We start from the raw sequence: 13,595 nt of genomic DNA on the forward strand, positions 1-13,595 counted from the left end.
TAGGAAAGTACATCCGAACCCAATGGCGGAGAAAAACAATCTGGGGATGGAGAGGATGCCCATGCGCACTGTAGTCCGAGGGAGGAGCCACCTATCTTGTGATACTTCGAAGACTCTTCCAGGACAACAATGTGCAATCATTCGGACCCAACACTAGGCGGCGATCGATGCACAGATATGAATTCAGCAGCCCACATGCCTCGAACACTCATGTTCTGCACAAGCTAAAAAGCAGTACCCTCCATAAGCGGTGGCTACAGTGCGGATGATGCTCATGTCTGGAACAAACCTTTGTTACGGGTGGAGTGCACCCTGGGTAGAGTAGGTAGGACTCTTAGGTGCGTGGTAGCAAACATGGATGCATTTAACTATCCATTTTGCTATGCCTGCTTCAGAGAGGGGATGGCCCTTGCAAGGAGTGACAAATGCTACAAAACGCTGGTCAGACATGTGAAAGGGCTTGGTCGGGTCGTATCAATATATAAGAGTTCTTCTGACATCCAGCATGTGCAGAGTTCTTTCCACTAATGAATTTGGCTTTGGAAAGAAGACTGGGAGCCATATAGTGTGATTAAGGTGAAAATGAAAGGTTTTTGTGAAGTTAGTGCTTGCAGCTCACTAATGGGTCTGAGGGAAGTAATGGCCACCAGAAAGGTCACCTTCCAGGAAAGTAAATGAGAGGGGCATGAGTGGGCGGGAGGGGCCGTGGTGGCACGGTGCTCGTGACGAGCCCAGCATGTCATGACTCACAATGGAGCTGTGCTCATGATGAGCTGGGCTCGTCACGACTCCGCCCACTGATTAATTAGCCCGCACAGACGGGGAATCAATCGTGCATGGGCGGACCGCGACTCTTATGACGAGCTCCACTGTGACTCATGACGAGCTGGGGTCGTCATGAGCATGGAAGAGGTTAAAGGTTGGGCCAATGTGCTTGTGATGACTACATATAAGTTTTATATAGGGGCAGGAGGTATTCTGGGAGGTGTGACAATCTTAAGACCCACCATGTTTGCGCCTTAACTACTGGGATCCTAAATAGGAATAATGGTTCATTATTTTTCATATAGGCTGCAACGGCTGCTAGGTTGAAGCATATTGATTTGTACGCTCAGGGTATCACCCCATATCAGCCAGGATGGCATGGTTAGCAAATAAATGATGTATTAAGGCCCAAACCTCTATATGGGGAGGAGGGGGAGATGGAGGAGGGGCGGGTGAATGTTTGACAGAGTTCAGCATTCCGTCCAACTTTTTGTATAGCTACAGACACCCAAGTGGGAAGGGTAGGCTCAGACATGGGTCCCATGCTCACTAAGCCATTAGATTCACGCTAGCCTGGTTGATGAGGGGTGATACCACGAAACTGGTCCCAGAATGTCTGTTTCCTGTCCAGGGAGGACCTGGCTGGGCAATTCAGGGTGGACTATTCTCATGGAGAGCAGTGTCAAGACTGTTCCAAACTGGAATGACATGGTGAGCAAAAAGAAACTATGTATTTAGGGCCCAGATTTCTGTACTCGAGATGAATGTTTGACAATGTTCAGCATTGAGTCCATTATCTTTTTTTGCTAATGCGGGAATAAAACATATTTTGTGATGTCCTGGATGTTTGGCTTTAAGGGGTCATGGTCTTTGAAAAAGCTATAGTGTATAAACTTTTTCCACTTTGCAGGCGTAGTGAGCCTGGGTGAGGTTTAGGTATCCAAATTCTAAGACAGCAAGTGCCAGATAGCTAGGTTGAGCTGTCTGTTGTCTGGGTGTGTGATCTTGCCTTATCTTCATGTGAAAAGGTCCAGACTAAGTGGGAGCTTCTGTTGGGGGCTGATGGACATCTACAGGAGCATGGAGTAACAGGGCTACTTGCTCTAAGTGGGAACAACCAGGATTGGCGTGAGGGATGTTGGTCTCATTTTCCCCACCACACACCAGAAGAAGAGGAAAAGCACAGACAAAGGGCCCTGACCAATTAATCCATAGTACATTGAACATTGACTATGGGAGTTTGGTATATGGAGGCGAAGTTTGGCCATTTGCATTTTTGGGTTTTGCATATGGATCAATTTGCAGGGTGCCCCAACGCCAAAAGTTTCCACTTATGTGAATTTGTTGATTCATCCTGCCCCATAGGTCTGCAAGGTAGTTCACTGCAGGAAGATGTTTTGTGAGGAGTTCTACAACATGGCAGATGCCCCAATGCCAGATTCCCTGCAATAGTACTTTGAGTTGAGGAGGAATATGTGCTGCTTTGTATCTTCAAGTATTACATGGCAGTCATTTAGTTCATTTTGACGAGGACTATGTTTCCCCGAATGACCTGGAAGAAGACTTTGTGACTAGGCGATTGCCGAGATGGGGAAGTCAGCAGTTCAGGGCTGGCAAACGGCCAAGCTACGTGGCATGGCAGTGGGGTGGAGGGCACTAGTGTCTCCCCTAGCAGCCTTGGACAGCACAAACAGGGCAGGCAAACCGGTACGGGTGGGCCAAGCTCCAGAGGCATTTGCAAGGCCGTCTCCAGGACAGCGGTCAATCACCACTAAGGCGACTGGATTAGCAAGCCTAATTCCGCTAGCAGTAAAAGAAATAATATGGGGGAAGGAATTTATCAACATTTTTCCATCATTGGAAATACAGTTAGACAGGTTGGACTGAAACGTGTGCGACAAAAAGAGGAAGATAGGAGGGAGAGGAGAAGGGAGGGAAAAGAGAGAAAGTTTGACAATTGGTTGCATGCATACAGAACGCATTATTGTAGAGAAGTTTCCACAATGTGCTGCAGATCTCTGGCTGCATGCAGCCAACATCCACAGGGCACACAGGCAATTCCAAGGGGATGCCTGGTTGGAATACGATAAGGGTTTTAGATGGAAAATGCAGACGCACTCTGAAATGGTATAAAATGAGGAGGATGTGTTGGGGTTCGTCCACAAAATGACTGTAGCGAAGAAGTGAGGACAGGGCGAGCAGTACTTTCAGAAGTTTAAGGGGAGCACAAGGCTTACTACAGACCTAAATCACACAATAGCTGGAAACCCCAAGCGGGCCAGCAGCCATTTGTTGGAAATACGAAACTGTTGTGCAAATTGCAGCACTTATGCTCAGGATGCGGGGGGAGGCACTCAGTGTCAGGATGCAGGCGCGGCAAAGAGAAGAAAGAAAAGAAGAAGCAGCACTAGCAGGGACACAGAGTGTGATAAGATGCAGTTGTTTCCAGCTAGCCAGATCCCAATCAATATACAGCAGCTCAGGAGGCTAGCCAACAGATATCACAAGAGAGATGAAGCACTATTGGTGAAGGGTTTTGAGGAAGGATTTAGAATTCCATTTGAAAGCCCCCTGCCCAGAGGCAGAGTGAAGAACCTGAAATCTGCGCAGGGTGAAGAACCTGAAATCTGCCCTGGAACACCCCGAAGTGGTGCAGCAAAGAATTTAAAAGGAGAGGAGGCTTGGAAGGTCCGGGCCCCCTACCTTGCCCCTGGGGTGGTATCAAATAAAGAAATAGGCCAGTTCAGGCTCATCCATAACCTTCCTTTCCCAGAAGGCACATCAGTAAATTATGGGATCAGTCTCGAGACATGCTCAGTGGGTTATGCCACGGTGGACGACGCCATTGATCTGCGAACAGCTGAAGGACAAGGGGCCCTCATGGTTAAAGAGGATATAGAGTCTGTATTTCGCTTTCTCCCGGTTCACCTGTGAGTTTTCATTTGCTAGGTTTCCACTGGAAAGGGGCAACATACTTGAACAAAGCAATGCAGGTCTGCTCAGTGTCCTGTTCCTACTTTGAACAATTCAGCACCTTCTTAGAATGGGCCTGCATGACACCCCCATGCTTGAATTGCCAATGACCTACTCTTATCAATGCAACAATGGAGAGTAAATCATGCTTCAGTCTGTTGGTTAGCTTGCCAGCAGTACAAGTTACTTACCTTCGGTAACTATGTATCTGGTAGAGACTATTCTAGCCGCAGAATCCTTAACGTAGAATCATCCCCAGGCGGGAGACTGGATCCGGAAAATTCTTTGCTAAAGCATCTCTGCGCAGTGGGGGCGGCACCACGTGACTCCGCCCTGATGTTGTCGGCGGAAGTGATGTCAGCGAGGTCACATAAGCCACACCCCGGCGCGCTGACGTCAGTTTTCTTTGGAGAACTTTTCAGTGCCACAACGCCGAGCCATCACAAACAAAAACTGTGAGAATATGGGAACAGTGTGCAAAAAAAAAAAATCAGAGAAATAGAAAGGGAAGAAACGAATGGTGAGGAACAGAACCATACGGGGAAGTGTCAGGCACTGTGGCACTGAAAGTAATGGAAGGGAAGAGCAGAGCACAGCCAGTGTACGGCAACCTTGCAAGCAAAACAACATCCTCCCTGGAGGCAGAAAAAGCCTGTGAGAAATGTCACAGCAGACGAAAGAAGCCTGCAACCACAATGTATAAACGGTGAAGGACCACCAGTCCAGAACAGGAGAGTAGCAACAATTACCTCAAGACAACAACAGTAAGGAGAGTCGCATCCCCTGTAAAGAGCTAAGGGCTGAGGCATAGACCAGCCTCTGAAAAGCAGAGGATCCACGGACGAATGGGGTGCCAGAGGACTTCTGGGGAAGGCGGAGAAGCCGACGGAGCAACCAACCGCAAGTTGCGGAAGAGAGTGTCCGAGGGTTGAGGCCACGGGGACGGTGAGGAGCCCTCCCTAGAAGACACTTGTGAAAAAGCAACGACGTGTGTCCCTTCTCCGGAGAAGAAGAGACCAGGAGATGAAAAACTTCCGGAGAGGAAGGAACCTCTGGAGACGAGTCGGGGACCCGACGCCGGCACGGTGCAGAGTCGACCTCCACCACCACGTCCTCCCTAGGAGAATGGGGCGGGGTTGGAGCCGGTTCGACCGGCTCGACCTCAGACTAGGCAGCCGCCTGCGTAGAGGACCGGGAGGGACTCGGGAAAACGCCCCAGGCCCCGGCTTCCACCCGTGGCACCACCAGGGCCGGGGAGGAAAGCCTCCGGAGCCGAAAAGGCATAGGCTCGGCTTCTGGCAAGGCAGCCGTCTCCCCAGAAGACCAAAGAGGACTTGGGGACGAACCCTGAGTCCCGGCGACCTCCTGCAACACCGCAGGGAACCCCGCAGAGATTTGCAGCGAGGCAGGGACGCCGTGGTTCGAAGAGGGGTACCCAATCCCATTGGGCTGTAACTCGATGACACGACACCCCCACAACCTGAAGCTGAACTCACCGGGGTCGAAGCTGCCAGCGACTCCGCGGAAGGCCCAGCGCAAGGCTAGGGATCCGTAAACATCTCAGGAGGAGGAGGAGGAGGAGGGGGACCAAAGAGGCCTACAGAGCCTTAGTGTAGGCCTTCATTTGGGTCCTAGTCGACACGACGCCAGGAAACGGCAGGTAGGGTGGTGAGGGCGCACGTCCCGAGGGGAACCCGCGCCCTCTGCCGAACGAGGATAAGGCCTCGGAGACAAGCTACATGACTTACCGCAGGGATTTGCAGCAATGCAGGGACGCTGTGGTTCGGAGAGGGGAACCCCATAGGGCCGCAACTCGATGACACCACACCCCCACAACCTGAAGCTGAACTCGTCGGCGCCGGGGTCGGAGCCGCCAGCGACTCCGCGGAAGGCCCCGTGCAAGGCCAGGGATCCGCGAACGTCTCAGGAGGAGGGGGACCAAAGTGACCTGCAGAGCCTTAGTGTATGCCTTCATTTGGGCCCTAGTCGACCCAACGCCAGGAAACGGCAGGTAGGGAGGCGAGGGCGCACGTCCCGAGGGGAACCCGCGCCCTCTGCCGAACGAGGATAAGGCCTCGGCAACAAGTGACATGACCTACCAGCGGGCGAGCGATGCCCATGGGCCCATGGCGAAGGGTGATGTCGCAGTCGGAATAGTTGGCTCCTGGCTTCTGAAGTGGGGGACGGACGCTGGGATGACACCGACCTGGACAAGCAGGCCGACAGCAATTTCATCCAGCGCCCCCGCCGGGACTTCGGTTTGAGGTTCTGACAAGCGTCGCGGTCCGTAGAGTCATGGTGCTCGCCCTAACACCACATACAGATAGGGTGAGGGTCCGTCGCCGACATCTGACGTGCACAAGAAGTACACGTCTTGAAGCCTGAAGGCATTCGCACACTGTACCTTAACGCAAAGCGTGAAGAGAAGGCCTGAAAACTGGCCAGAACACGATCCATATGCGCGTTATACGCGGAAAAGAGGAAAAACTGACGTTAGCCCGCCGGGGTGGGGCTTATGGGACCTCGCTGACATCACGTCAGCAGACGACGTCAATGCGGAGCCACGTGGTGCCCCCCCCAGCGTGCAGTGATGCTGTGGCAAAGAATTTTCCGGATCCAGTCTCATGCCTGGGGATAATTCTGTGTTAAGGAATCTTCGGCTAGTAGTCTCTATCAGATACTATTATCATATTTCAGTTGAGGGGCATTCACCTACTGAACTGTACCAGCTACCTTATTACTCAGTAGTATGCATGGTACCCTGAAGTGGGGGACTGTTGGTGTGTTCTAAAATAACCAAAATAAATATAGAATGCAAAGTGCTGTCAGCAAAAAAAAGAGCACTTAGTGAATATATTACACATGGTATCAAACCTCAACAAGGAGTTTATACTTATTTTGCATTTATCTCCCAAGATAATTCTCATTTATAAATTAATAAAATGCAAGTTGTTTATAAATATATAAAGGTTACAATGGAGAAGACCATCTGTGTGAGATGTAAATCATAAAGATAGTACTGAACACACAAATTTGAGGAACCATCACCTGTCTGGAGTTCTGATTCTCAATCCGTGTGCTGACATCTGGATGGAGAGTAAAATCTGGAGCGAAGTATTCAAAGTATTCTGTAAGACAAAAAGTCAAATGGATGGTTAATGACTATTAAGCTGTAATAATGACATAGAACTTGTTCTGCGCAGAGACAGACATGAAGGAAAATACAGGATACTTCACTGTCTTGTTTACAAACTTAAGATCAAGGCAAATAAAAATAGACAAAGTAAAGTAACCAGTTTATGCTGTGCATACTAAGAAGATAAAGTATATACTGGAGTTAAAGAGGGGAATGCAAAAACAGAATTAATTGGTACGGTTTACTTAAGTACAAACAGCCTGATTCATGAAGCTAAATTGCGGGCGCAATAGCTGCGAAAATGCCATTGCGCCCGCAATTTCCCAAATCGGCATTCATGAAGAAAATAACCAAAGCGCTAACCAAAGATTGCGAATTCGCTAATATATTCTCAGAATCCCTGTAGGTTTGCGCCAAAGCACGGAATTAGAGAATAAATTTAGCTAATCCGCAATACAAGCGCAATCGGAATTCATGAAAATTCTCTAATAGCGAAAAACCTCAAAATCTCCATTAGCGCCGCGCAAATTAAGGACAACCCAAAGCAGGTGGTAACCATAAAAGTGATTAGCGAAAATTTTGAAAAACAGTTGGCCAATCAGGAACAGGGAAAGGGCTGACCAAACACACATAAGGAGATGCAGCAGCAGCAGTTGGTGTCTCACAATGCCAGGAATGTACATGGTGGTCAGGCGGCGAAGGCTACAGCGAGCAGCACGGAGGAGACGCAGAATACAGGAGAGGATATTCCGCCAGCGGATCACCCTGCTGGGACAAACCAGGGAGCAGATCTATGCGAAGTACCGGCTAAATGGGGCCATGATAATTCAACTCATACACGACCTTGACCCCCTGATGCAGCACCCAACAAGGCGGACCAATGCTGTGCCTACACATGTACAGGTATTGTGTAGCCTGCACCTCCTGGCTTCTGGGAGCTTCCAGGGGATAGTAGCGGCTGCAGGGGGGATATCCCAGCCCACCATGTCACGCTGCCTCCGGAGTTTTGTTGACGCAATGCTCACCCAGCTACACCGACACATCAAATTCCCCACCAGCCAACAGGAACTGGACTTGACAAAGTTAAACTTCTACAATGTGGCCCATTTCCCATCTGTGATAGGATGCATTGACTGCACCCACATTGCCATCTGCCCACCAGCTGCGACGGAGTACATGTACCGGAATCGGAAGTCATACCACTCCCTTAACATACAGATGGTCTGCAATGCCAAGACTATCATAACTGACATCGTGGCCCAGTACCCAGGGAGTACCCATGACTCTTTTATATTCCGGCACAGCGGCCTCCACACACGACTGGCCAGGGGAGAATTTGGGGAAGGACACCTAATTGGTAAGTACACATTGTCAACAATTACACATTGCAATGATGTAGCTGCGCAGCACAGGCACTCACCCTCTGCTCCTCTCATTCAGGTGACAGTGGCTACGCCCTCCGGGAATACCTCCTCACCCCATACCTCAACCCGGCTACACCACAGCAACGGCGGTACAATGTTCCTCACATACGGACAAGGAATTGTATCGAACGGACATTCGGCCTACTCAAGAGCCGGTTCCGCATACTGCACAAGACAGGTGGGGCCATGTACTACAGTCCTGATGTGTGCTGCCGCATTGTGGCTGTCTGCGCAATGTTACACAACATTGCAACCAAGCGCCGGATACCAGTAGAGATCTCTGGCAGTGAGTCTGAAGGGGACGACCGTCCACCAGCACATGTGCGTCATGCACGCGGGGAGAACCCTGCTGAAGGACACAGACGGCGCAACCACATCACTATGAACAGTTTCTGAAGCCCACAATCCACTCACCCAACAATCACTCCTGCATGGCAATGTAAATAATGACAGGAGGCCCATGTATGTTGCATGAATAAATATTATTGTTAAATCCACAATAATAACGTAATGTCTACATTCATAATATTGCAGCAGTACTGCGCCATACTGCTCATAACTAGCCACTGGACATGCTTGTATCATCAGCATTATCTAGGAAATGTTCTAGTAACTCAATTGCGCCTCCGGCGCGCAGCCCCCAAACGACGCTCTGGCTCTTCCTCTGGGACGGCACGTGTCCCTGCAGTGGGCCTGGTGCTGCGGCGTAACACGCCAACCATTGAGGCAGACAGGCTGCTGACACTGGAGGCGCACTCACTGGTGTCGTCCCTCCCCACATTGCCTTCACCAGTAGGATGGAGTGCCAGTACGGCAGTGGTGACCTGCTCCAGCACCCGTCCAACATCCTCGACACATTGTATTAGCTGCTGCTGCTGCGCCAGGCACCGTCGTGAGAGCTGGGAGGTGGCATTCCCCATTATGTAGTTTGAGCGGGTGTAGGCTGTCAGGCGCGTTAGGAGCTGCCGGTGGCATCGGCGGGCGGAGTTGCGCTGCGATATGAGTGCAGCAGTGTTGGCCTCCATGGCTGCCGTCATGCGCTCAATCCTATCACCCACATTGGCCACATTGCGGCCAATTTTGTGTAGCTGCAGCTGAATGGCCCCTTGCCGTCGTGCCTGCTGTTGGTGAATGCGTAGCATCCGGCGCTCAGTGCTCATGCCTGGCATGCGCACAGCCATCCCCCTCCTGCCGCTGTGTGATGTGTCATGGTGGCGAGCCCTGACATGCCTGCTCTGCACCACAGTTGATGCACCAGAAGTAGATGGTGCCGCTGGTGGTGGAGTTGTGGTTGGCAAAGGTGCAGCACCTGATGGTGCTGAAGCTGTTGGTCTTGCCCTGCCTGCAGGGTTAGGTGCTGCCGATGATGGTGCTGGTGCTGTTGGTGTTGCCCTGCCTGCAGGGTTAGGTGCTGCGCCGGATGGTGCTGGCGCTGTTTGTCTTGCCCTGGCTGCAGGGTTAGGTGCTGCGCCGGATGGTGCTGGCGCTGTTTGTCTTGCCCTGGCTGCAGGGTTAGGTGCTGCCAATGATGGTGCTGGAGCTGTTGGTGTTGGCCTGGCTGCGGTGTGTGGTGCTACGCCTGATGGTGCAGGAGGTGTTGGTGTTGGCACCTCCTCTGCATCCTCTTCTGACTCATCGATCTGCAGCATGTCGCTGTCGCTGCTGTAGTCGGCGCCACCTGTGAGGGGAATTGGACTTACATTAATAGCATGTATCTGTCACACGTACAGTTGCTACATGCATGCTGGTTGACATTCCCTGCCTGGCTTAGCGATAGCTTATTTTGGGATACGTGTGGCTGCATTGGGGTTCTTTTACATTATGGGCAGACTACATGTCCCACAATGCTTGTGGCCATGATCTCATGTGCATTGTTTGTATGACTTGGAATGTATATGGGAGGCTATAGGGCCATGACCATTGGTAGGGGACAGGGTCGCAGTCGCATGCCACTTACCTTGGCTGTCTTGGCTGGGTCGGGATGAGTCCAGGTTGGTGACACCTATGCACGCCTCTGTCTCAAGGGTGTCCTCCACGCGGTCCTCCATGGGGGTATTGGGAGGGACAGTAGGTTCTCCGCCCCCAGTACCAGATGTCTCGCCCAGCCTCTCTGCCACCCTCTCCTTGGCACGACCTCGGAGGTCGTACCACCTCTTCTTGAGCTCGTCCAGTGACCTGTGTGTCACGCCCACAGCGTTCACTTTGGCTGAGATTCCTAGCCAGATGCGACGTCTCTCCATCTCTGGCACCCTCCGGGAGTCCTTTCCAAAGAGTTTTGCGTGGTTTTCAACCACTCCCTCGATGAGCTGCTCCAACTCCTGCTCGGAAAACTTGAGCTTTCTCTTGCGCCCGGTGTCACTGGGCCCTGGTGCAGACTCCTCTGACATTGCTACTGTCGCTAATGGGTGAATTGCGCTACTTTGGAGGTGTCCCGGTAGGAGCTCTCTGTTTAGCTGCAGCCTCGCGATCAGCCTCGCAGTTCAGAATGGGGGTGGGAACTGCCTGCTTCCTGGTTGTGACGTCATCACGGCGCTCGAAATGCGACTTCCCGTTGGTGCGATCTCGCTACTGGCGAGATGTCGCTAATGGGGATTTGCGTGGCGCTAAATAGAGACGGAATATCTGGGTATTAGCGAATTTTCGGCGATTTTATTTTCTCGCTATCGATTTTTGCGCCCGTGTGCGAATCGCTTTAATTACTCGCTAACTATGATGAATTCCGATCTGCGCCTTTCCATTTGCGATTCGCTGTGAATCGCTAGTTGAGAGTCGCAGTTTCCTTTCTTGATGAATCAGGCTGTTAGTCTTTGCACCACAGGAAAAAAAAAGTTTTGTGATCTCTGTCACAAAAGGTCATTTTTAGCAGTTATCTGCAACTTAATAAAACAAGTAGTGATAACTACTAAATACCATCTTTTTAGTGCAAAGAAACTAAAACGGAAAACAAAGTTTCCTATCCGTCTCGATTAAGGAAAACTTGCACACAGGAATTCATGTCAAATGAATTACATTAGTGCTATACCAGATAGCCGAGGCTTCTGCAGGTCAAGATTTTAGGTGCACTGGCAAGTTAGAATAGGTAGGAAATATAAGAACTTCCCTATCTGGGTGAGACAAAGTGCCAAAAGAATGGCCATTAACTGGTGCAGATTTTTAAAGACACTGGCACCACAATTATTACAAATAAATAAATAAATGACGTTGATGAGCAGGTGGCCTTTGAAATTTGCCTCGGAAGCCTCGTTATTTTCCTTTCTTGCTCTAATACGGGACCTAATCCTGGCACTGTCATAGGTAAAGACAATCGCAAAGAAGCAAATACCAAATTAATAGTAAGTCAAGGCACAAACCACTATATGGAAGCTCTTCGCTGATTGTCTCATCCACCAGCAGGGATGTTTCATAAGTCCTGAAACACAAGGAAATGTATGAAATGCACACAGGCTTTTGAAACTGCAATGAAGCTTACAATGCAGTCACCTTGTGCCTGCCGCAAGTAAGGCAGAGGAACAAAGTGCTCAGGACATTCTTTACACAGAAAAGACAATCCACTTATTCCTTGCATCCACAACTTACCAGCAACGGGCGACATTACGCACTGTGTACCCGCCTCCTCCAAGAACCAGTAGAGGTATGTTAAAGCTCTTCACATACTGTACACACTCTCTAGAACAAACCAATGAACAATATTAACACATCGTGTATGGAGATCACTGGCTATATCCTAACTTATAGGTCATCTCCCACAGAATACTGACGTTTTCTAGTGCTGATAACACCAATATTCAACAACAGCAAAATAACTCATTCTGATTTTAAACAACTGAATAGATAAATTAAGGTCGGACAGCCATGCATTGCAGCAAATTATCAGTTTATTAAGCTGAACCGGTCTACAGCTCCATTATTGATCACAGGAAAAAGGAATATAAATGTCAAATTTTGCGGTTTATTCTTTCGTAAACTTGTCCAGCACAACAAGTGTACCTGGTGCCATGAAGTTGGAAGAAATAAGTGAAGAGGCATCAATATAGATTGTGGACAACAAAAACGTGTATGTACAATTGACCTAACCAATGCCAGACAATGCCTCGAAATCAAGAGGAGAATGGAGTGTTAAAGCAAATGATGGCATGCAGCTAGTACACAAGTCTGTGGTAATCAAGTAATAGGAGGCCCTGCTTAGAACTCCCAAGCATTTGTTTTTGTCCTCATCTCACAAAAAGACATCAGCAGATTTAACAAGCTGTCTTATTTTGCTCCTGGGCGCCTCTCGGCTAATTGCGTTTTGGCCAAGCCGAACTGCCTCACGTGATTGAGGCTTGGTGTAATTATAGGACCAGGGTGGGAGACCATCACTTAAGAGGTTAACAATCTTAAGCGCCGTCCCCAGCTTAACAGAGGATGCCAAATATTATGCAGATATTCCTCACTGCGGTCTTGTTCTAAACGTGCCATACCAAACACAGCTTTGAGCCAACCCTCTCTATTTGGGGGATCGAATCCTTCCACCTTATACAGATCTCCCTCCTGGCTAACACTATAAGGTATAACAGCAGCCCCTTATGAATCTGTGATAGCACCCCATTTATAAGATTATTATCGCCAAAAATCACCAAGTGGAGATCAATCTCGATATCAATTTCAAGAATGGATGATAAGGAATCCCCCACAATTTTCCAAAAAGATCTTAACTCTGGACATTCAAAGAAGATGTGAATATCGTTCGCATTGGATAATTTACATTTGGGGGCATTTGGGGGGGCAAAGGAGCAAACTTGGCTATCTTTGCCGGGGTATAAAAGAGTCTGTTGAGCACAAAAAAGTTATTTTTCTTTAAACTAGCAGGCTTGATATATTTATAAAGTAGTTTAAGGGATGGATCAAAAATGTCTTCAATATCGTGGGCAAGTGATGTTTGGTTCCAAACCGTTGTTTGAAGAGGAATCTCCAAATCTTCTGCTTCGAGAAACCTCGTGTACCACAAAGATATTCCTTTTTTTTTTTCTGAGCATCTTGCAATAACCGCTCGAGTTCCCAGCTCCCTATAATTTCGCCCACTTCTGACTCATACCATGATCTAAGTTGAAGAAACTTAAACCTAAAAAAAGTGGGGCCTATCTTAGCTCGTAAGATCTCCCATGGAAGAATCCCATCTGTGTCCACCAGATCCGACCATTTCACCAAAGCAGCTCTCTTAATCGGAATCGCCAAGTTATCACTCAGGCAAAGAGGGGTCCCCGGGGAATCCCAAATAGGGGCAAAGTCGGAGAAATATCCTATGCCCCATTTGCGTC

The 13,595-nt window shown here is 49.4% G+C and overlaps 1 protein-coding gene across 1 annotated transcript in view; it reads right to left on the reverse strand.

Moving 5' to 3' along the window:
* HDAC3 (histone deacetylase 3) overlaps positions 1-13,595 on the reverse strand; it is a 378,831-nt gene that overhangs the window by 60,888 nt on the left and 304,348 nt on the right. Inside the window, exons 11-13 of the mRNA XM_078653501.1 lie at positions 11,875-11,964; positions 11,649-11,707; positions 6,787-6,866 (exon numbers count right to left, since the gene is read on the reverse strand). Coding sequence (XP_078509627.1) covers positions 6,787-6,866; positions 11,649-11,707; positions 11,875-11,964 — 229 coding nt within the window. The remainder of the gene's footprint in view (positions 1-6,786; positions 6,867-11,648; positions 11,708-11,874; positions 11,965-13,595) is intronic.

This window comes from Lissotriton helveticus, chromosome 7, assembly GCF_964261635.1.
Source record: "Lissotriton helveticus chromosome 7, aLisHel1.1, whole genome shotgun sequence".
NCBI lineage: Eukaryota > Metazoa > Chordata > Amphibia > Caudata > Salamandridae > Lissotriton > Lissotriton helveticus.